This window comes from Manacus vitellinus, unplaced genomic scaffold, assembly GCF_001715985.3.
Source record: "Manacus vitellinus isolate BGI_N305 unplaced genomic scaffold, ASM171598v3 scaffold_54_pilon, whole genome shotgun sequence".
NCBI classification, from domain to species: Eukaryota; Metazoa; Chordata; class Aves; order Passeriformes; family Pipridae; genus Manacus; species Manacus vitellinus.
In genome coordinates, this window is record NW_021940645.1 from 1,873,541 (window position 1) to 1,898,961 (window position 25,421).

At 37.6% G+C, this 25,421-nt stretch overlaps 1 protein-coding gene across 1 annotated transcript in view; it reads left to right on the forward strand.

Moving 5' to 3' along the window:
* The window catches only part of NRG3 (neuregulin 3), a 28,395-nt gene extending 3,343 nt beyond the window's left edge, over window positions 1-25,052 (forward strand). Inside the window, exons 3-6 of the mRNA XM_025896040.2 lie at window positions 2,019-2,139; window positions 9,445-9,572; window positions 17,262-17,432; window positions 22,330-25,052. Coding sequence (XP_025751825.1) covers window positions 2,019-2,139; window positions 9,445-9,572; window positions 17,262-17,432; window positions 22,330-22,837 — 928 coding nt within the window. The 3' untranslated portion in view covers window positions 22,838-25,052. The remainder of the gene's footprint in view (window positions 1-2,018; window positions 2,140-9,444; window positions 9,573-17,261; window positions 17,433-22,329) is intronic.
* Window positions 25,053-25,421: the final 369 nt, after the last annotated feature.

Consider the following 25,421-nt stretch of genomic DNA (forward strand, 5'->3'; position numbering starts at 1 on the left):
ATCTCCCCTGGAATTTTATTAAAAGCTAAAGAGCTCATTTTGATATTTTACAAAGTAAATTATTCAATTTCATTGGTTTCAAAAATTAGTAGGTATTAAAAAGAGATTGTTTCAGAATCAACTGACTAATGTAATTTGACATTATAATCCTTCAGATTATTTATCTGTTTAGATTATTCCAGTATTAACTTCAGAAGTTTTGGGTAAGGAAGAATTTTGAAAGTTTTAAGAAGATTTTTTGCTTGGGAAATTATATCCTCACCCAACTCTGTAAATTTTACTAATTATGAGTTCCTAGCTATACCCAAATTATGTCACTCATATTTGTACCATGTTTACAACGTAAATTCATTCTTTTTCATTTGCCATGCTTTTTAAAAAAAGGACATAAATAGAAAGCCTAAGAGATATGTCTACAGTCCAAGATTTATTAAAGTTTATGACCTGTACTCAGAAAATATGCTATAACGAATACTTACTTCTAAGCAGGTACTTACAGTTTGATGAATGGAAGCATTTGCTTACATTGACATGTTGAATCAAAACTAAGGAACTCAAAGGCAGGGGAAATTCCATGTATTTATTTTAATATATTAAAAACTTTACTATTAAAATTGAGTGTCTGAACTGGGATACTTTTCATCTCTTGCTTTCATACTGAGGGAGCTTGTCCTTTCTCACAGGCTCCCCCACTGACCACCTAATTAAGTCATTTTCCTCTAGTTTCTTATGCTTTCCTGCAGTAGACACAAACTCCACTGTGAAGTTAAAATTACTTTTATTAATCATTCAGTGTAACATTCATTGGCCTGACTCAAGTAAGATGCTGTCAAGCTTGACCATGTCACAAAGCTTTCAGCAGTCAAATCACCAGAAATTTTTCAAAATGTTGCTAAAGTTTTTTGCTAAAACTTCAATTTCAGTATAGAAAGGCTGTATTTTTTTTATTTCTTATTCCCTGAAATAACATCCTTCTGAAATTTGGCTCTGAACCCATTGCTGTCCAAAAGCTGCTGGTGGCATAATAAAATGATGCTGCTGCTGGCAAGTCCTTGACCTTGGTGGGTGGTTTTCAGGGCTGTTGGAGGTTCACTGCTGGAAATGCATTTTCTGGGGAGAAAAAAGAAAGAAGGGAAGGAAGGAGAGAAATAAAGTGGTGTTGTGAAGTTATTTCTCATGATTGTTTAAAACTGATAGTCCAAGACAATGTAGCTTATCAAAAGCTGATAAAAAGGCCTTACATATATTTTGCTAACAGTTTTTGCCCAGCTGAGATATCTGTTTGCAGAAGATAAAAGTAATATTTAAAGTTTGCTGTCTCATATCCTCTGTCATGTGCAGAACTTAATAACTCAGTTTGTCAATGTAGTGTGGCAGAAACAGTGTCTTTATTAACAATGTAGTTATCTCCTGAATGATACAAGCTATTCATCCAGTGGTATTCCTAGCTCTGACATTGTGAATAGTAGTATAATATGTCAACTACACAGCCTCAGATGCCAGACTGATGGTTTTCTTTGAGGTTTAAGCATGTAAGTAAAAGCTGCTCTGTACAGGATGGGTTATAGGTCAAGCCTAATCAGCTAGCAGAAATTTTTGATTCTTCATCAGTTTTCATAGCCAACAGGGGCTAATGCCTGTTATATTTGCCAAAATATTTTTTCCAAATCAGAGCAAAATGCTTTTTTATTATTCAGACCTACTTGCAAGCTATTGTTAAATATGTGATAGAGGATCTTACAAAATTCTGCACTAAAACAACTAGCATGCTATTATGGTAATCTGAGAATAGAAGATATTTTAAAACAGAAGAGCTCTTTTTTTTCCCCTCTTATAAGCCTTGCCAAAAAACAACCACTGCATTGAAATATAAGACACTGGTGAATTAGCTCAGCTGGCTCATCTAATACAGTGAAGTTTTGAACAAAGGGAACTATGGCTATAAAAATATCGTGGCTATAGTCGAAGATCAAGTTAGCTCTTTCTTACATGAATTTTATTTCTCTCTGCAGGAAACAAACAAAGCAAATTCATGAACAGCTGAAAGAAACACAGAATAGGAAAACCTACAGCCTAAATGCTTCCAGCATGATGGCAAAGTCGGAGTGTATGGCACAAAGCCAAGTCCAGCTGCAAAATGTAAGTAATGCTGCCAGCTACAGCACTTAATAGCCTGGCTGAGTTCCTGCTGCTGATGGCAGCACATCCTCATGCTGCTATTAGCATCTGAGCAACGGGAACAAGAATTCTCACCTCTTGCATAAAAAGCTTTCTATCAGGCCTGTTAATGGAAAGCAGGGATTTTTTTTCTGAAGTTGTTTCAATGGATTCTGGTACATTTCGTTCATGTAGTAGTAGACTTTGCTGAGCTTTCCACTGCATCTAGCAGTGGAAATTACTAATATAGTTTCCTTCAATACCATAGCTCATATATGTTGGTTATAGGTGAAGTGGGGTCCTTGATCTTAAGTGATGTCAGGTCTTCCAATAATAAATGAACCTGCATGAAAAAATGTAGAGATTTGTCACAGCTAATTCAGAGTAAATTCAAAATCTGGAACTAAATTTACACATATAAACTAGTGCCCAAGGGAAGACCATGCAGATGGTCTCGTTTATCTGGGTCTTTAGTTAAAGGCAGTTTAGATAACAGAAACAAATTCATTTGTTCAAAGTAAATCTGAAATTTATTTAGTCATTTTCTGTATGTAGTTATATGTAAGTTAATACAGTCTCACAATCCTGAAGTGCATAGAGCATATTTGAAATAAGGAGCTTGAAGATACCTTGCATCCAGGGCTAAATCAATCAGTTATTTTCCAATAAATGTCATCTTCCCCCTTGGTCACACACTAAATTAATACTGTCTTACTTTGAACGAAGTCTTTGGAAGAACTCAGAAGGATCCTGGTAGCAATATAATAGGAAAATATAACAGATGTGTTAAAGCCTTTCTAAATTATTAACTCCTTTTTTTTTTTTAAAGTATCTTAGCATTGCTCAAAGGAATGACTACCTTATTTGCCAGATTCCATCAAAATAGTGGGAGTTTAGCAAAAGTGAGCTCTCATGCCCACTAACTCCTAGTTTACATCCAATTAAGTAAGAGATAAGTATGAGCCCTTTTAACCAATTTAGAGTAAGTAGAACTTCCCTGATGTGACAGAGAAGTTGTCAGAGCATTGCTTATGTTCACTTTAAGTTCTGTTTTGTAGGAATACCATTGTGATGCTCCTGTATATACTCACGATATGCTTCGAAATGCAGGAAAAATATGCTATTTCAAGAAGGAAGATAGCTTCACTAAATTGATATAATCACAGTTTGGGGAACCTTTTGCAATTTTTTTATTTCACTTTCAGTTCATTCAGTCATATATTATTTCTAGCCCCTAAAAAAAAAAAGCTGTTGGGAGTGTTGTTGGGTTGTAATGATGACAACAATAGGTAAAGTTCATGATCCTTTTGTTCTATCATGTAAAGTAAGCCTTGGTTAACACTAAGAAAATGTTCTTTGCCTTTTTCTCACTGTAATTCAGTGCTATATTTTGTCAACCCATCATTTCCATGAACTGTTTGATGTCTCCTGAGCAGCTAACAAACACACCAACAACCTTTATTTCAGTTTTTTTCTTTTGCTCTAGCAATAGCCATAATGACTGAAGTAGCAGTTTGTGGATTCTGGACATAAGGGATTGAAAGCCACCATTATATTTATTATTTTAATCCAAATTTGCTTTTCAGTTCTTAATGCTGTTCAGACTGTCATTTTCAGTGCTGGTAATTAACACACCATTTTCTTGTTCTTGTGGCTGCTTGGCACTGTTTTCTCCTTGCCATTAATGCATTCTCCCTTTGGGAACAAAGATACTAAGGAAGAAAAACAGAATGACCTTGTGCAGGATATAGCATAACAGTGCAGGGTAATAATGGTTTCTATTGTTAGGAAGATTTTAGTGCAGGAATTCATGCAGGCAGCTCATGAAATATTTACAAAACCTGGCAGCTTGGAGGAGAAAAAAAGGGCAGGGGTATGGTGAGGCAGCAGAAAAAAGAACTTTGAAAAGGTATTTCATAGGAATGGCTGAGTGACTCCCCCTCGGAGACCAGAGATCTGCCCTGGGTGTATCTGCTGGGTGGGAAAGGACCAGGCAGCAGCGTGGGGCACAGAGCTCTCCTGTGGCTCTGCTCCCTTCTGTTGGTTGCAGCCTGGGTGTGATCTCTGCCATTCCCATCTGCAGCTGCCACCACAGGGGTCTGGGGAGAAATCTTAGTTCTCTTTGTTTCCAGGAGCTAATAGATAAATAAATTAAGACAGTTATTTTCTGGAGATTACTCCCCCAGTCTGGCATTTTGGTTTATGTAATCCTGGAAGCTGTTTCTTTTCCCATGCCACGTGCTCCTCTTACAAGCAAGAGAGTTTTCCCATTTATGTCACCTTTGTGTCTTTCCCTAGAAGATTTTCCTGTATTTTTCTCTTGTCTGTTTTGAATAGACAAGATGCTTTCAGGTTTTTCACACAGCTCTTTCTTCTTCTATAGAGAAGAAAGAGAAGAATACTTTTGTGTAGGCCTGAGAATAGTTGCATAAGGATTCTTATTCTTTATGACTATTGTGAAGGAGCCATCACCTTTTGACTGAGAGGTTGCTATATTTAGTAAAGGATCCATCTATCTTTCCAAATATTGTGTTGTTCTAGAAAGAGGTTTAACTTATTTCCCAAGACCCAGGGTATAGCAGAGAGTGTTTCAAGTGGTTTGTGGCTGTAAAGAGCTTGACCAGTCTCTTCTTCCCACACTCAAATGCAGTGTGTCTCCTCCACTCCCTCCCTCTGCTCAGTTGTGATCCTGAGAAGTGAAATAAAGGGTCAGATTTTGTCAGGACAGTTGTGTTCTGTCTGAACTCCTGCTGCTCGTTGTGGTAATTGTGGTAATTGTGCTCACCTGTAACAAGTCTGTTTCTCTCCATAGCAATATCATTACTTTTGTAGACGTACAAATTAGATGAAAAATACTATAATCAGGGTTCATAAATAACTGTTTGAACACAGCTCTTAGGATTTCCTGAATCTCCTTCAAGTCCACTGCTTTTCCCAAATATTCTGGCAGCAACACACTTAATTTCTTGCTAGGTTGTTCTTGCTAGGCTTTCTAGCCTCTTGGATTTAGAGACTAATGCACTGGTAATCTTGCTATAATTCTTCAACCAGGAAGAGATAGATGTGCCAGTTTTTAATTCAGGATCTTTGAGGTACACGGGAGATTCAGATTTATTTCACCTAGTGCATGAAACTGAGGTCTTCCAAGTATTATGTACCCCTTCCCAAAGAGATTATACTCTATCCAAGAGAGATTTAAAGACTCTGCTCCAGGGGGCTGCAGCAGTTTGATCTCCTCATAAGCAAAAAGCAGAAAATTGTCATTCTCAGCTTCCCCCCCTCCTTACAAAGACAAGTCCTCGGTGCACCCTCACACACCATGCAGGGGCAGGAGGAGGTGAGGTGGCTCCTGATTGCTACCTTCTTTTTCCACCTTGAGTAGAGAGTTTCTTTAAATTCTCACAACTTGACAAATGCGTCATGGGGGTAAAAAAAAAAAGGGGGGGGTGAAACCATACCGTCCCTTTAGTGTTTCTGAGAATTGTCACGGCTGTTTAAAGTGGTCTTTTTCACCTTTGTGGTTTTTAATACCTTCTCCCGTGGTACCAAGTGGATCTATTAATCCCCCATCACTTTCCTTCTGAGGTGGCTAATATGCTTTTCGTGCTGTACTGTGTGGTTTCACTTTTCAATACATTTGTTTTTAATAGCATGCAGTCACTAGCTCCAGGTTTTTGATATTCTTATAATGAGAGGCTAAAATATGCTCTTTATATGTCTTGTTGCTTTTTGTTGATAGTAGTAGGAAATAAGTTATTTTTGGTCACTGCGATGGACATGCAATTACTGTATTGCACATTCTGTTGCAATTCTGTTGAGCAACAGATACACTTAAATCTTTTAAAGGATTAGTCTGTTGTTTTACCTGAATTATGATTTGGTTTATCAGCCAAGATCAAGAGCAAAATTCCCATTTTTATATCTCATGGCTACTTAGGAAACACTGCCAGAATAGACAAACCTGAGTTTATTGTCCTCTGTCTAGAGGTAGTGTTGGCAACAAAACATACAGAGCATATGGGAACAGCTGTAAGGATGTTAAATGTACCACCTGATGGGCTTTTGTGCAAGATCAGCCCATCCAGGAATATCACTGGCTCTTTTTCTCCTTGAGTTGACCTCTCTGAATGTAATTTAAAGCTGACCCTTCTGCCTTATCAGTTGTTTTTGAAATGAGATCCCCACATCACCTCTCTTGCAATACCACATGACTTTCTGGACCTTTTATTCTTACTATTTTGGGAAAACCATTGAGGGGGAAGGGCTAGGTAAAGCCAGGGGGGGAGGGATGGGTGTTTTGATTTGCATAACGTTAGGACAACAGTGTCAAGCTGTTCTGTAGCATTCGAGTGGCATTTGTTATCCAAGAATCCTACATTTTAGAAGGAGGAATACAAAGCATGGAGCAGAGGAATTATGTGCTCACAGTAATACAGTAGGTCAGTGGCAGAGGCTTCTTTCCTGGCTCAGGCTGCCTTCACAGATTCACTTAGCATTAAGTAGCAGGGGGTGGAATTTTATTGTGAAAATATTCAGTAATTGTACATAATAGATGATTTTCTCCATGAAACCATGAAAAATTGAAAATTTGCAAAATACTTTTTTTAAGAGCTATCATTATTCTTTAATTTATTTAGCCATATGCACCAGTGTTTTTCAGTAATTGCTCAAACAAGCACAGATAATTAACCAAGAAGACAATAAAACCATTAAAAAACCCGTATAATACAGATAAGCTTTCAGTGATGCTGGAAACAGCCCTTTGAAAGTGTTTCACAGCTTATTCTCCATCATGGCTGATTATTCAGGAGCTCAGAACAGTCAGAGGTCTCCACAGAGCTCAGCCCAGGTGAGAACTGAGCTGTGGAAGCAGCAGGATGAGCTCTGCTGGGATATGTCTGGGGAATAATCCTATCCTATACTTTTGGGAGCACTAACTGATACTGGTGTAAACTCTTCACAAAAATATGAAGGTATTTTTCTCCAGAAGGGATGTGGCACTTAAAACTAAGCTTAAGAGGGATTAACCCAACTGTGTTTAAACCTATTAAAATGTACAAATAATGTGATACATCCAAATATGTTCAATTACGTTGTTCAAATTCTCTGTATATTCACACCCTCAACTTAAACTGTGATTCATATTTTCATTGTAATGAATGTTATGACTGTTACAATAACTGTGTAATAACTAGTGTATCTGAAAATGGCATAAATGTTTGGTTAGGGACAAAAAATACCTTGAAAAAAATGTGCCAGAGTGGTTCTTGGTGTTGGACCTTCAGTACCATTTGCTAATCAGCATCAGAGCAGCTTCTGGGGTCCTGGTTTTCCTCAGTTGTGATGAGGAAAAACTCTGTGTACCACTGCTCCAGCCCACATCCACCTTAAATGTGGATGTAGTGAAAGGCACAGCTTATCTCTAATTGCTCTTCATAATTCACATCATACCCATGGTCTTATAAGGCATTCAGACCTTCAATTTTTTTTCATGAACAAACTGAAAAAAAAACAGAAGTAGCTTCTTGGTACTAGCAGCCCATTCTTAACAGAGCTCAAATTGATTTATTCAGGTCACAAATCAAAGCCAGTTTCATTTCTGCAGCTGGCAGGATAACTATTAAAGTTTAAAGCCTTCACAGACCTTAAAAGTCATACTTCTGTCTGAATATTTTATCTACAACATTTACAAGTGCCAACTAAGATCATGGTAACTGAAAGAAATGGGAGTGTAATATGCTGCTTCTTATTACTTCAGTTGTGTTTACTTTATGTGTGTGGCAACATTTTGCACATTGCTGCTCTCATACCTTTGCCTTCATGTATGTCAGCAGTGATTTTGGCCCCATTTATGTGGATATTTCAACAGAAAGGTGGAGAAGACCATTGGAGAAAAGTGTGAAGGTCTGTTACTTTATCCACAGAAATCAGTCATAAGAAGTCTGAGTAGATGGACTAAACATACATGTAACCCATTTTTAAAGGAGAATAATCTTCTGTGACTTTCCTTTTTTATCTTGCTGAAGTCTACAAAATTGTAGATAAGTGGGAATCAGATAATTCTGTATTTTTAAGGAGTTATTTGTCTTTTGTTAGACAAAATAATTATGAAGAACTTTATTTTGAAAGAATTCTTACTACCTTCTCCATGAATTTTTGGGCTATTGTGTATGCCATAATATGGCATTTTTTACCACTGCAATTTTTTCTGTTATTTTGACTACTTTAATTTGTATTTCTTTATAAAATATGTAATCATGTAATAGCTTCCTCAATACCGATTTATTGTGAAGATAACATGGATATCTAGGTATCTGAAAATACAATCTCAGTACAGAAAGGAAAGCAGAGCAATTAGTTTTAGTGCAGGTCTTTGTAATGCAGTGTAAAAAATCTGCAGAGTGATGTATTTTTAATACCTAAATGGAAATGTGGGTTAACCTCTCATATCTCTGAGATATTGCCCAGTAACCACTGAGAACATGAATTCTTCTTACAAGCCCAAGTGCAGCTTTTTCTATACTTTTACTTTCTGGCTCCATTTAGGATCAGATTCTTCTTCTTCTTCTTCTTTTTTTTTTTTCTTTCTTTTTCTTTTTTTTTTTTTTAATGAAATTTCAGTTGAATCACAAAGCAAGAAGAAAAAAATCTGTTCTTGTTCATGTCTGGTGTCTGCTTTGCAGACCTCTGTGTCTCAGTATGTGCCCAGAGACTGCCCTACGCCTACACCTGTCACAGGAAGAATTATGTTTACAGTGTTCATAGTAGCACAGATACTCCCAGGTCAAAAGCTTCAGACCTGTTCAGAAGAGATATCTGGCTCTGCAGATAGGATTCAAATATTTTTCATGCTTATCTGATGACACAAATGCTGTTTCAGTTTGGTTTTCATCGTCGTACATGCTGATGAATGCAGTGTTTGACTGAAATCACCAAAGGACCCAAGAAGTTGCTGACTGTCCTCCGAGATGTGTTTTGTGATCTCAGTCTCTGCATGGAGAAGCACAGAAACAGTGTTCCTTATCATTATGGGCAGATCAGTCCGTAATTTTGCTGCTAATGCAGATATGAGCATTTTGATGTGGAGAACGTAATGGGGATAATGAGTACTGGTACTTTCCGCTGTGTAAACAGTACTGAATGAATGTATTACTTTCAATCCCTAATTTTGATTTAAAATTGCATTAGAGCACTTCTTACCCCATTCTAATATGAATTCAGATGGAATAGCATCAACAGTGTGCTTTGTCTTTTGAGTATTAATTAAGTTTATTCTCTCTGCTACAGTATTCAAAACCAGACAGGCATCCGGGGCCTATTCTGCACAAGGTTATGGAGTCTAGTTTTTCAGGCCCTCAGTCTTTCCCAGAGGCCTTGTCTCCTGACAGAGGAACTCAGCCCATCAAGCAACACAGGTGAGCAAATGGCTGTCTGGTGAGAGCTTTGCTGGCTGCCGAGGGATGTCACTGAGCTGGTGATGCGTGTGCAGGGTTGTTGTGCGCTGGAACTGGGTGAGGTGCTGACTGGTGTGGTACCAGCAGAGCCTCAGCCCACTGATTAAGCAGATGTCCAAGCATTTTCATAGCTGCAGACATAAAAGGTAATAGCAGTGCTTACTAACTTCATCTGTGTTTTGTGAAAGTCCTGGAGGAAGCATTTAAAGACTCTATTGGAGCTGCAGACACAGACCAGTGAATGAAACAGCTGTAGTATGAGAAACCATTAAAAACAAGACTTTCTTTATCAATGTTTGTGAAGTTAATGGCTCATTTGCTGCAGAAAGACTTGGTTCTAAACTTCTAGCCTTTTTTACTACTTTTTTTAAACAAATGATACTTGAAATGAATAATGACTTATTTATGAAAACGTGGTGGCCTTTGAAAACTAGGCTTAAAAAAGTTTGAATGATTGTTTCTAAGAGGAAGAAAAAGAGGAATGTCACCCACCTCTGCATAGCATTCAGATGAGAATTATCCTTATAGCCTTTTTGGATGAGAAGGAGTGCAGGTGCTTCACTGCAGGACTAGAAACTAAACTGGTGTCTGGTATAAGCAGTAATGCTGGTCAGATGGCAATGGTAACATCTGGTTCGGTGCACAGAGAGAGAGAAAAAAGGCTGCAAAAAAATGAGTCTGGAATTTTTTCAGCTAGATAATCTGGAGGGAAAGACTTGTTTATTAAAAGAATAATTTTTTTAAATTATTTCAAAAAAACAAAAGTCTCAGATTGCATGAGGATATGATCTGCCTAGTATATGCTGCATTTTTCATTGCAGTGTCCCAGCCAGCTACATGTTCTTGTTCATTTGAATGAATAATTTGCCTAACCTACAAAGTGCAGTATGTGAGCCAGAAGGGGATATTTTAGGTCCTGTCTGCTTTTACCTCACTTAAGCCTTTAATTTGGCATAAAAAAATAATGCCAACTGTCATGTCAGATCCATTTCTTAGGTCTTATTCCTTATTACACAGAGATTTTCAAAACACACTTAATAATTTTATTTAACATAGATATGAACTATGGGACTGTGGCCTAGAAGTTCTACTCAGAAGTTCTGAGTAGAATTTTATCGCCATTTAGTCACAAGGTGAAGTTTAGAAAAAACACAATGACGTTCCCTTACCTTTAATAGTATGATGGCAATATCCAAGTTTGATATGTCTTTACTTCAGAACTAATTTAAGAAGTGGAATGACTAGTTAATTTATAAAAAAATCTTTTCCAGTTTTATAATTTAAGACTTATTATAAAAGGCCCTGTTTGCTTTATGAAACATGCAACAGACTTGAACATCTAAGACTTATAAGATTGTCTTTAATTTATGCACCATGTGACAGCTTCCTATTTTAGTTTCTAAATATTGTTCAGTATGGACAAATGGTCAGTGTGGCCAAATGAGGAAACTTTTTTAACAGGATTATGTTTTATCCTAAATATCCCTTCATTCCATTCCAGACGTGACATGAGCCTGGAAAAATTATAACAGCTCTGCAGGTTCTCTCTTTTATGCTGTCATTAAATTACATTGTTGTTTTATTTCTGCTTGCTAAGAAAATATTTTGTTCTGCATCCAGACCTCTTTTCTCTGCTGGTGTTTTCAAGGACACAAATGGTGGGTTATCATTTCCTAAAATCGGGAACTGGCTGTTTCCAGTTCCTAAAACTAATACAATTTTTGCCTGACAGTAAGACTATCAACATAGGGAATCACTCGGAGTTGCTGAAATGTGACTGACAGAAATAATTTTTCATTCAGATTAGTAGATAACAGCAATTTTCCATCTCTACCAACCTCAGCTGCATGCAAAGAATTAATGCAGAGGTTAAATTGAAAACTGAAATTTAATCTCCAAAAATATTTTCCCTGTATTATTATTAACCTCCTAAAATATTTTGCCTGTATTATGCACTGATATAACAGTAGAAGAATGTTACATCATCTGCTTGCATATGTAAAATAACTCTTCATACTGTCAGAATTCAAAATCAACAAGTGTGTTTAATCAGTAAACTTCCTGTAAAGTGTTCAATTTACTCAAAAATTCATCTTGGATTATCTGTTGATTTAGGTAAGAAGAAAACCCATAGTGTCTTATTTTCTAGTAGATAGAAACAAATTAGAGTTTTGTCAATTATGGGATTGAGTTGGGATCCCTTTGAATAGCAGTTTTCTTGGTAATTAGTCATCCTGACTTTCATTCATTGATTCAGTCATCATTGATTTTAAAGGGATTCATTTCAGAGAATAACATGATGAAAGCCAAATGCAGATGCTTTCAGCCTGGAGTGGTTGTATTGTCTTACAAAACCACCAAAATAGGATAAACTTACTCTAAAATTAAAAATAATTTGTGTTTTCATTTTTAATGAACTTTTAACACCACAAAAACCATGCTAAAAAGAATTTTTTTCATTTGGTAAGGATTTTATCTATATGCTTCCAATATAATTGATCCAGTTTAAATTAAAGAGTAAATTTAACTTATTCTGTAAATAAGGCTATTGAATTTCAAAGAAGTAGTAATGATAAACTAAAGCAACTAAGAATGAAAAGGCAGAGGAAACCTGAAAAGAAAGCATAAGGAATATGGTATTTTCCCAAAGAAAGAACATAGTTTTCTGCAGAAATTTACTAAAAGTAATGTCTAAAAGGAATAGGGTGTATGGAAAGAAACAAACCATATCACAGAGGGCAAGAAGTCATGCTTGAAGTGAACATTTCCAGGACTCATTGAGAGTTAAGAATTAGTGGTAATACTGAAAGCAATCAATTGTTCCTGCTGTGAAGAAAAAAAACAAAACCAACAAACAGTACTGTACAGGAAAAAGGAAAGCTGATGATGGGACAAAAATAATATATGAAGCTGTTAGGGCAATCCTGAATTAATATATTTCATTTTTTTTTTAAGTTAGAATGGTTATTTGAGGACAGAGGCAGAATGGGAATAGAATCAAATGTATGGAAATAGACATTACTGCAGTCAAAGTGGAAGTAAAATGTGGAAATCAAAGCTTTCAAGTCAAGTTGGTTTGGTTAATCCTGATCAAAGAAATCTGGAAGGAGAACCAGCTCATGAAATTTGAAGTCTAGTAGCAAAATCTGTAAAGATGGGAGCTGTAACATATGATGATAGAATAGCAAGTATCAAATATTTAGGAGTATGGAAAATTTATTGAAGTAACTGAGGGCCAGTTATGTTGAATTAGACTAGTCAAGGCTTTAGGACAAATGTGGGGGAAGCAGATTCTTGGAGTAGATAGAAAAAAGGCCGAAAAATATTTACTAGTTTACCAGCAGCAGCTCCTGCAACACATCACTGATGACTTTCTTTGTATTTGGTGTAGGTGAGCTCGATCTCCACGCAGTCCCAGTCACTCTTGTCACATGTGTCTAATGCCTTCAATGGGAGAAAGCAGGGAGAGACAGAAAAACTATAATGTGGATACACAGAGGTGGTTAAGAGGGAGATAGTGAGGAGTTATGTTGAAAAGGTAAGTGCTGGGCTGAAGACAGTCAACAGTGGAGCACTAGTGGAGCACTCAAGGAACTAGTTAATGTTGGGGGCAAACTTTGTTTAATGTTTTTGTGCATGACTTTGGCACAAAAAGAATTGGAACATCCTGAAAAAATTAGTTAAGAATCACAGACTCAGTACAGATAAAGATTTAGATATAAGGAGTGAATGGCATAACTTTAAAGGATGGCTAACAGGGGTGGATTGAAGTTCAGCTGTACTAAATACAAGGTCAGGCATTTGGGAACTGGTAATAAAATTTAAGAAACAAATGAGGTAGAAAGGTTTCAGTATATACTGCTTGTTAAAGGATAACTAAGTCACGAAGTGATGCAGCTGTGCAAAAGGTGTATGGGATGAGAGGAAGTATTAATTACAGCATCTTCTTCAGAGAGTCAGAAAGATTAATACCATTTCATGAGATACTGTTGTCACTTCATTTGTATATAGCATGAGAATGTACCACTATTATCTCACCTGGTTAAAATGGCCCCTTGATTATTATGGACTCAAATTGCATTCATGAGCTAATATGAGGAGTCAGTGATCCATGTTCTATGGAAAGTGTTAGACTGACACTGTCTTGTGTCAGTATTCAATTCAGGAGACTGGAAAGAGTGTGTGACTGCTGCTTATAAATACATCTCAAAAAGGATAACAAGGAGTTAAAGACCTATTCAAAGTGAAGGAGTATGATGGCACATTTGTCAGAAATAACTGTAAACTAAAAAGAAGTTTTAAAGTTTTCAATATAGAACAACTTTCTGTGGTGGTATCCTGCATATCATTGTAGTTTTAGGATGGAGGTTGATCAGTGCACTACAGGGAGTATATGATAAAGTTATGGCAGATGATTAAACTTAGTGCCACTGAGGTACCTTGAATGCTCTGTTTTCTTTTCCTGTTGCATCTCTCACAAGGGTGGTGACCAGATGATATAGGTAGCTTTGAAGAATTTATGTAGAGTTTCAAAGTCTGGAATCAGCCCCTACACATGCTGTTCCTGAATACGAGAATATGGAATGGAATCAACAATGCTTAGATTTGTAGATATAGGCTGGCTGCTGGAAAGCATCTCTTTTTAAGGTTTTTCATGTTCTGTTGGCAAATTTACATCTTAATGTGTTCATAATGCGATGTAAAATCAATTGTGTTTAGTAATTAACTAAAAAGTAGTACAAGAAGATTCACAGAGTTACTGTAAAAATACTGCTGGTCTTCTCTTCATGAACACAGTTACCTGCACTCGGGAGTTGTGTATGTGCCTCGAGAGGAGAATACTCCACCTGCAGGAACAGACTTTGTTCCCACTCGGTTGCTCAACCTAAAAGAAAATTTTCACTGAAAGCAACCTGCAACAATGAATGCCAAGTTCTTAATTAAGTGCGTTTTTCAAACCATTAATTCATCAGAACTATATTTCACTCTGCTTTATGCATCACTTGTGAACCAGTTCATGCATATTCTGATTTTTTTTATTCTGGAGTAATTGATTAATAGATTTTAAGGACATATCTGCTACAGCTTTATGTATTGGTCTAAATTATTGAATGGCTCAGTTATGTGGGCTGATTTCTTTTACCCAATTAGAGTGGAGTGCAGGGAGGAAGAAACCATAATGATGGGTAAAGGACAATAAAGTCCATGAAGAAATCCGAAAGGCATTGTTTGCCTGAGAGGGAGAAAATCTTCATGTGAGTGCTAGAGCAGAAGTCTGAGAGGGACTGTATTGACACTTTTAGAGGAAGATGTTGCTGATGTTCGGATCAGTTTTGTGAGAAAGGAAGAGCTTTGTTATGCTGGAGTTACCTTTTCATAGAACTTTTAACAGAAATTGTTATTGTCTTTGGTGCTTGAAGAAATGAGTTATCCTGCAGCTTACAGCTGTGCTGTCTGCAAGTATTTCCCAGTCCTTAGTGAATTCATCTTGTCCATGACCACAAATGATTTCCGTTCATTTTTCCCCCCTTTTTTTCTGTCAGAAATGTTGAAAGCATGAGAACCTCCCACTGGTAACAAATTGGTTGCTTCAGCACTGTCACTGCTGGAAGCACTGTGGTTGCAGGACAGTGTTGGCACGTGCCAGATCCCTTCAGTCTGACCAGCACACACACCTTTAACAGCCCCTGGCATCTAGTGCTCCATGGAGCAGTGAGACTTTCAGTGCAAACTGAAGTCCAGATTTATCTACATCTTTGCTGCAGTTTATAGCTTTTACCTCAGGTACACCTGTATGTGTTGAAATTACGTCCATTACAAATGAGGAGCTTTTGTGAATTTGCATGTGCATATTATTAGATAGGAGACTGTGTGCTCTCCTCTAGCAAGGAGGATGCACAAGGGCATCAAATCAACCACAATTAAAAATTTAAAATTTCTAGTTTCAAATATTTGTAATCAGTCTAAAGTCTGATAATCAATTTTTTTACTTTTGTAGAACATTGATGAATATGCTTCAGTAAGTAAACAACCCTGACTTTCCTTATCCATCACAAATTATTCATTCAGCTGCATCTTTTGAGATCCTCTGCTATAATAATCTGAGACTCTCCTGAGCAGAATTGGTCAATTATTTTGTGTTGTGGTGGTGTTACTTTACAGAATATGAACTGTAACTCACAACTTGAACTCAGCCTTCAGAACTGAAAGGCCAGTATTTCATTTTTTCAAAGAAGTTTTTTCACAGCCTCCTTAGTAGCGAAGGAAAAATATATTTAAGGAAGCATCAAAAACCCTGGAGGGAATGCTATTGCTATGGGTTATTGATCTTTTCAGTTAAAAAGCAATAGAAAAATAAAGGTGTAGAAGAAAACAGAGCCAAGGTGGTGATGGAACACTGCTAGCTTGAGCAGTAGGATAAGAGACCATTGAATTTATTTCTTATTTTAACTTTGGACGGAAAAGGTTGGTTTTAATTTGTCCAAGATCCCACTAGTTAAAAAATGCAAATTATTTTTAAGTCATACTATAATAGGAAAAAAAGAAGCAAACTTATCAAAAGTCTTTTGCATTGCTGAATTTTATCAAAAGTTTGAATTATTCACATAGCCAAAAATAATGACTCGTAAAAGGCATCTACAAACCCTATCTTAAGTTATCATTAAAGATGTAACAGAATATTAGGTAACACATGCATTTCTGAGACCCAGAAGATGCCAAGAGAAGTAGGAGTAGCTGGAAAATGAATAGCCAGTCACACCATGCAGTACTGTGACCTGTTAACATTAAGAATAGGTTATACCTTGTCTTAATTCTGTGTTCCCATATTTTTGATTTAGTAAAAGCTAAATTTATGGTTTGCATACCAAAACTGTGGATTCTTGATACCTTTTAATTCCTGCATGAGATGAAAAAAATTCCATTCTCCTTCCAAAACACTAGAAAAATGTTTACAAAAGCAGTTTTCTCAAATAAGTATGAAACTACTACTTGTTTTTATGAAATTCAAGTTTATATTAAATCACATAAAGTAACAACACAGCATTGATCCATGTATACAAACAGGAAAGCAATCTGTATATGAAACAAGAATAAAACAATATAGAAATCTTGTTCAAAGTGGAGGAAACTTGTCTTAGATGGCTTCTTCAAGCTGCAGTTCATAAACTTCACTTATATTGTTCACTTACACTTTTTTTCTCAATTTAGTGTTATTGTATCAGGAAGCAGCACATTGTAGGCTGTAATGGGCTCAGTTTCAGATCTGATTTTTGAATTCAGCTGTGGGTATGATGGAGCTGTGCTGTTTGTTTGTACTGTCTGAGGAGTAAGTAACTCTGTGTAGTGGGATTATGATATGCAGCATGGAAAAAAGAAGCATCCTTCATCAAGTGCAAGAAAACATTTAATATACTGGGTAATTATTTTCATTCTGAGAAGAGAGGTGATGTATTAAATACAGCATAAACAGCAGCTAATGGTGGATTATAGTATTATATTTCCATAGAGAATTTCTACTGCCATCATAGACCACCACAACAAAGTTTATGAGAACAGTAATCCATGTGTTATTAATCCTGAACCTTTACTTTGCAGAATTTTATGCTGTTGTTGTGATAAGTTTTACTGTATTCTCGGTGTTTTTCCTAGAAGTCTCTCTTCATGCTGCAGCCCAGGACAGAAAAGTGGGATGCTCCATCGAAATGCCTTTCGGAGGACTCCTCCCTTGCCTCGGGGTAGGTTCAATGGAATTACAGGACCAGCATATCAACAGCTAGAAGAGTCAAGGATCACAGACCAGGACACAATACCTTGTCACGGGTAAGTAACAGTATAACTGAGCTGAGCCTCTTTGGGAGTGGCTGCTGTTGGGAGGTTAATATGCTTTGCCATGTTCCAGCTTTGTTGTAGTATACTGTGGACCCAGGTTTTATGCTGCTGAAAGCAAAAGAATGTTTTCTGCATACTGGCTCTTTGAAGGTAATATGTTTTTATTTGGCTGGCTGCTTTTTTTTAAGCATTTCAAAGGCTGTAGAGAGAGGGATCAGAACAAACTGTAAGTGATTGGCAACATTACTCCTTATAACTGTTTTTTCTAGCAGTGCTATGATGTTCTAGTAATTTATGGATAGCATTTTTTTCTTCCATCAATCAGCACTGGGCAAATAAGAGAATTAAGAAGTTCAACTTTTTTTAATAAATCAATGTACATTGTGAAGTTTGTTTTCTATAGACTGAAGACCAATCACTTCACATAGGTTTGTCTTTGAAAAACAATTCCACTATTTTTTTTCCTTTTTTAATTCAGTTTGTTAGAACATTGACTGTGAACTCCAACTGTACATAAAGTCTGAATTTCAGAAGTGCTCCTGAGCACCTGCAGTTGCCTTTGAAGTCTTTTGCAATTGCTGAGGTATTTTGTGTAATATTTACATATCTCTATAGATTTCCAAAGACTTTGCAGGATCATTACAAGCATATCATATATATAAAAGTAGGAGTGATATCTGGAATAGAATGAAAAACCCACCGGTTTCATGTGCACACCTGTAAGTCACAGTGAAGAGTTACACTATGAGAAGGGAGCTGCAGGGTTTTGTGTCATAACTGGCTTTATGAAGTGCAGAACTGAGGTTACCCATGTGTTATATTTTCCTTAAGGATGAAAGGAGCTATTATCACTAACCACTCTGATCTCCTGGCAATGACAGCCACAACATTGTTACGTGTGTGTATGTGGTTGTCATCACATGTGTAGGCACCCATCCTCCAGTGCTGCCCTTGGCTCACTGTTTTGTGGATGAATCTACCTAACAAAGCTAGCCACAGTAATTAGGAAAGACAGACCAAGAGCAGGGCTTACCTGGGGAGGGGGAAAGCAAAGCAGCAAAAGGTTTGTGTATCTGGTGCCTTCTTTTAAATAAGTTTGACTCAGGCTTCTGTCATTGTTACTATTTGCTTCTTCTGAGAAAAAAATTGTTTTTATTACCTCTTGCAGTAAATGTATTATTGTTCATTTGTATGATAATGTGCATATAATTCCTTGTGAAAATTGTTACTGAAATTGCAACCCTTCCTGAAAGGAACAGGCTGACAGCCTTCCCTCTCCAGCAGACATGTCTTATAACATGGGCTCTAGGGAGTGCTGTAGTCTTCTCCTAGAGAGAAGTGAGATACAAAACAGCAAAGCTGTGGGTAGTTGTATTTTCTTTTCTCTAGGAAACCAGTGTGTGATACTACAAGTATCGTCTTGTACTGGTCTGTATTTTAAATTTTCAGTTCTGCCAAAGTTTGATATTGGGACGAGCCTGTGATCTTCTGACCTCAGTCTGCTCAGCACTTCATGCCTATTTTGTGCACTAAGGATGTTTAGCATCTAAATATCTGCTGGTTTCACAGTGTTGGTATTCTCATTGGATTTCCAGCCCAAATAAAAAGTTCCCTTGTCCTTTGCAGAAGTTACACTGCTTCCTTTCTTCTCCTTTAAACCTCCATCTTTCCTTATAGGCATGCACAAATCAAAGTGGTTTATCTCCCTAATTCTCTGAGCATTCTGAACTTTGTCCATCAGCAGTTCTGGCTGAAGTTTAGTCAGATTTTGTGTGTTTATACTTGATAGAAAAGAGGATAATTTAGCTGATAGTCTTTGTTCCTCCTGCAAAAGTGCTTCTCTTCACATCCCACGTTGAGAGGAAAGCTTTTGCTGCCTTCAAAAAGCACCAAATCGTGATATTTGCAATACGATCTAATATTGTTTGAGTCAAATACAGGTAATATCAGTTATTTATTCAGTGTATTACTTGAAAGAGTAGAAAAACCTGCTTGAAATGAGTGGCTTAAAGAAGTCACCTCTGTGTCAGTTATGTCTCAGACGGGTTCCAGTCCCTGAGGGTGTTGTGAGTTGACATGCAGTGAAGTGGACAGTGGTTTGATCTCCAGCAGTCAGGGACCTGGCAGGAAGGGTCAGCAGTAAAAAATTATTATGCTTCTTTCAGTTTCATTCTTTAATTTAGACTCAAACACTATAACATAATTAATTACTGTTGAATATTTATAAATGTTTGCTTTTCTTTTGTTGCGTGGTTTTAGGAGGAGGGTGGAGAGAGAACTGCACTTTGAAACACATGCAGATGAATTAATTTATTCAGACAAAATAATTTTTCAGATAAAAAAACAGATATATTTCTTTGGAGGAACTATGGTTCTGGGAAAGTTAATGATAGGAAAATGTAATTAAGGTTCTGCAATTATAGTTCTGAGTCTCAGTCTATTGAAAACAGCAGCAGTCTGGTGTCACACATAGAAGCATGGATCAGTTTGTAATTAACCAAAAGCTGAGTCTCACGTGGTTTAGATGTAATACCCCTTCCGGTTTAATACCTCACCTGTTGCATACAGTGTATGCACTTTAATTCAACCTCAGTCCCTCTTTGTAAGCCCTGTGAGCACAAGGCAGAAACATGTAATTCTGGCATAAAGTTGGTATGTTTAGCTGTATTTCAAAAAATATTATAGAAATATGCCAGGCATTGCGTTACATGTTACTGCTGCTGCCAGTTAGTTTTCAAAATACAAGGAATAATTGAATCTCTGTTATAGAACTGGCAAATGTTACTGTTTTCTCACCAAATCCATTTTAATTCAATCTTTTCTTGTTTTTGCTTATATATCATCCATATAAAACATCCATTGCATGTGAAATTCATTAAAAACATTCACTCCCTTTGTTTTCAGGGTGCAGCCCAGAATATATTTAGGGCCTGAATTACCAAAAAAGGGACTAATGCAACTGATGCGATCTCTCCAGCTATAGTCGTTTGAACAATTATATATAAGCAAAGGAAACAAGAATGGGCACAACCCAAAGGTCTGCACTGTTTTGTTTTCATTTATTTTTTTTTTAATTGTCCTCCCTCAGGAATAATATCCCCAATTAGTATTTCATTCATGAGTCTTGAGAAGTGTTCTAAAAAGCTCCTCCATGAATGGCTGCAGGTGTGTCTAAGCACAGTGCAAATGTAATTAACCAAAGCTGGCTCAGATAAAATATATAGCTGCATCTGTATAGCGTGGACAGGAAATTCTAGCACATATCCAAAAAGGCTGTTTGCTCGATTATTCCCTGGAGTCCCACTTCCCAAAGCACTATCTCTTTCCATCACATGGCAGCAAAGTTCACAACACCTCCTCCTTATCACAGAGCTCCTAGATGCATGTGCTGCTCTTTTGGGGATGCCTGGAGACCTCTGTACAGACCTTCATGTGTGCATGTGTACACATGAATATGTGTCAGGCACTTGTACAAACGCAGTGCCACCACAGACGAGTTAATTACAGGTCAGTGGCACTCTGCTGGAAACGAGCCTGAAGATACCTCCTGCTGTCTCCTGGCTGACGCCTTGCAGGGAGGATGGGCCAAAGGAAGCCTTTCCAGTTAATTTCCATTATGTGCTAATGCTGCACTATGGCTGTTTCACGGGATTCAGTTTCTTTTCATTAGCTCTTTTTCTGCCCGTACCAAAAAGCAGCGAGGTACATATGAGTAGAAGGATATCCCTAGTGAGGTCCAGCAGGATTTTCAGAATAATACCCTTGAGGTCAGAGCACTTACCTCCACACCAGGTCTAAATGTTGCTGTCCTCATCCATGGATAAAACATGTTAGATTTACTATTAGCTTGCCTTATTAAATAGTGATAAGCTGATTATAAATAAAGTATATTCTGGTACTGAGGTAATGTCTGTGGTCCTTAGTAACATGACTAGTAGATGTAGTAACTCTTAGAGCACCATATTTCTAGTAATACTACTTTCAGATGGGAAACATCTTTTTTTTTTTTTTCATTGTTTCCTTTATTTTATATTTAGTATACTTTCCATTTCTTTTTTTTTTTAACTATTTTTTGTAAACAAAACATTTCCCTATCAGAATAATGAATTTGGCTTTGAAACAAAATGGAAATGCTGATAAATTTCACCAAGTTGCCTCACAATAAATAAAATCATACTGTGAGATGTATTAGTGGAAGATAAAGGATTGGGGTTTTTTTAAACAGTATTACAATATCAAGAGAACACAGACATTTGCTCAAGCCTAATATATATTAGCTCTATTTCCAGATGAAATCTAATAAAACAAACCAGGCCAACATTATGGTAAAGGCTATTGAAAAAATAGACATTTTTCAGAGGTACACTGCACTTAGATGCTCTGATTGTTTGAAGGGGAGTACAATCATTTCTATGTAAACAAAGACTATACAGCCATGTGTGTTTAAAGTTCTTTTTATCTGCATCTTTTTTAAGTGTTTTCCTAAAATAACCATTTGACATTGAGAGTTCTGACATTGAAGAAAGTATCAATCCATTTCTGGATTCAGAAATGTACGAATGGAATGTCAAATTTAATTTCAAAGCAAATTAATAATACATTATAACTTCTGAAATCTTTTAAAAAGGAATTTTCATTACTCTCATGTACTGGTGGGCAAAATGAGACTGAGGGAAAAGCAGTGGTTTGCCACTGGCAGATCTGAGAATCAAAAGCTGTCTCCAGAGCCTATTGTTTTCCCCAGGGCCCCACCACTGCCAAGTGCTCCTAGTGGAAGGGAAAAATCATGTGTATCCTTTCAGCACAGTTCACTAAACCTCAGTGTCCCTGCTGCCAGTTGCATCTGACCACTTGATGTAAAACAAAAACCTCTTTTTACTCTTTCCAGGTATTCATCCAGTGGTTTAAAAACTCCTCAGAATACTTCAATAAATATGCAACTGCCTTCAAGAGAGACAACCCCATATTTTAATAACGTGGATCAGAAGGACTTGGTCGGCTATTCATCTTCAAGGGCCAACTCCGTTCCCATCATCCCGTCTGTGGGCTTGGACGAAGCCTGCATGCAAATGCAAAACGTTTCTGAAGTAACAGGCATCAAATGGTGCAAAAACTCCTATTCCGCTGAACTTGTCAATGTGAGTTCCCCTGTCAGTAATTGTCTTATAGCAGAACAACACGAAGTGAAAGTATTGCTAGAAACTGTGCAGGAGCAGATCCGGATTCTGACGGACGCGCGGCGGTCGGAGGACTATGACCTGGCGAGCGCGGACGCAGAGAGCAGCGCGAGTGAAAACACGGCCTTTCTGCCCATGAGCCCCTTGGCCAAGTCGGAGCGAGAGGCGCAGTTTGTCTTAAAAAACGAAACGCAAAGAGACTCAGTATTGACCAAGTGACTTCGTGTGGGGGTTGTGGGAGGGGAAATGAGAGATCTGTGCGCTCGATGCTTTGCTAAACAGGAAGGGAGGAAGTTAAATACAAATTATTTATATGCATTAATTTAAGAGCATCTACTTAGAAGAAACCAAATAGTCAATCGCCCTCATATCATAGTGTTTTTTAACAAAATATTTTTTTAAGGGAAAAGTTCCAGGAGGGATGAAGCGTGCATCAGGTGCTTTCTAGGCAGGATTACACAGTTTCAGTTACAGAGGATTTTACCATGGTCCCGTTCAACTGTCCAAAGTCTTAGGCTATGCATCTTCTTTTCAGTAAAGTCCAAGACCATTCTTAGATGCATTTGTGGTTTCAGAGCAGTGCTGCAGCGAGCTACTGGCCAGGGATTCAGACCCTGGGGACCAAGTCCCGTGAGCCCAGCACAGGTCCAATCCCCTCTCCCCCTCTCCTCTTGATTCCAGGTTCATACCACAGAAACAGGCACACAGATTCCTACTTCTGAGTTCTGGTACCTGCTGTGGAATGAGGACATCCCTAAACTGAACATATTCTTAACTCTTGACCTTAATTTGATGTGTCGGTCAGCCAAGAAAGTCAATGGAATCATTGAGGAGCTCTGGGTTTTGCCAAGCGTGGAGAGGGATTGGGTTCTGTAGAGATTCAGTGGTCAGAAGCCGGTGGCTGCTCCATCTTCTGAGCTTTGCCTACCAGAGCTGCCTTGGTGGAGAGTTAGGAAGAACAAGGGAAAATGCAGAAGTGTGTATTACAACAGGTGTGGTTTTGGTTTCTGACTTGGGTTTTTTTTGAGTGGCACCATAAACTCTGTTGTTCGTTAGCATCCCTAAACATTTCTAAACTTTTACACTTTGAAGGCATTTGTAAGCTCTCAAGGAGCACTTCTTGGTGTCTGTGTATATTTTTTTTTAACTTACCTTTTATTATGGGTTGTTCAGAGAAGAGTCAGGGAGATCCAATATGATCAAAATCCAGCTGATAAGTGTTCACTATGCCTAATTTGTTCCTGCATTCAGTTCTCCAGTTACTTTAATTAATTATGGCTTAGGCTTGTGAACTTTAAAGTTTCAACCCTGCAGATGATTCAGTATGGACAGACCTGCAGGCATGCACAGATCTGAGTCTAATGGGGCTGTATAAGAGCAGATGGTTTCCACCAAGTCACTCCCTGCAGGGGATCAAGGTCTTAGAGAAGAAGTGTCATTACCTGGCTGCTGTATCCCAGTCACATTATAGCACTTTTTCCATTATCTTTCTTTTTAGTCCCTCTTTCCCCCAGAAATTGTAACAAAATATGCCAATAGTGCAATGAGTTGGGTTTGGTGACACATATTACTGGTTTTATTGGTATTAAAATATCTGCTTATTCTTGGGGGGAAAAGTCAACTATAATAAATAATTGCGAAAGCCTTCCCTGGTTAATGTCAGAAGATTGATTTTAAAAAAACAGTATATACAGAATGTATTTAAACATTCCTTTGCAGCAAATTAATGGTTAAATTTATTAATGTGCCCCAGACTTTCTAGTTCACAAGTCTCAAGACTTCCCAAAATAGCACAATCGATCACGCTGTGCTGTTGTATGTTGAGTCAGAATAAAGCAATATTTTAACCTCTGTCAAGTAAATTTGGAAAAGAAATGCTGAAGGTGTATGTCATTTTTTTTGTTAAGGCAGTAAAAAAAAATTAACAGTCTTCATTCAGCAAGTCTTATTTTGGGTTCCTTTTGTGGTTTTGATTTCGGGGTTTCTTTTAAAGATAAAGTTGATGAAATTGTCTTGTTTACAGAACTTTCTATGGCTGTAATCTTTGCTGTGTGTTTTCAGTAGAAATATATTTGAGGGCAAACTGTTGTTCTGTGCCCCAGGATGGAGCCTGTCTTGTTTGGACTCCCTTCTGCAAAGACACAGAGCTTTTGTTGTATCAGTGAGGTGGATCGCCATGAGGTTTGGTCTCACCCTGATGTTTTTCTGCTGTATGTTGTGGCTGGGCACAGTCTCACTGTGTGAATTGAGCTGACTGTGGTGGGTGTGGTCCCACGCCCACACTAGATAAATCCTCTGAAAGACAGGGTGTATTAGGTGGGGCTCAGCTTTGCATCCCTACAGTCATATGACTTTTCTGTTAACAGCGTTTACATCCCACCATCTGAGGGCATGAGCAAAGTGAGCTTGCTTCTGCCCATAAGCCCTGTGAACATACCTGTAATATAAAAGCTGGTTACTATATAAAGCTCTGGTTCAACAATTTGTAAAGTATGATCACTATTAATAAATTTTTCACCATTAATTTCATCCAGATGGTCTCTCTGCTAAAATGTGCAGAATCCTGCCCAAATTGATGTTTCAGAATTAAATCTTTTCAATCCAGACGTAAGACCTCCTCACCCCCAAATTCTTCCAAACTCTGCAGTTTCACCTCTGGCAAAATAATGGAAACACACAACAAGATTTCAGTTGAAGAAAGAACCATATCATAAGCAATGCCTTTATGGAGTGAATGTGTTCACGCAGCACCCCTGAAAGACCCAGAAAGAGGGGACAAGCAATGTATTTAAGAGAATGAAAT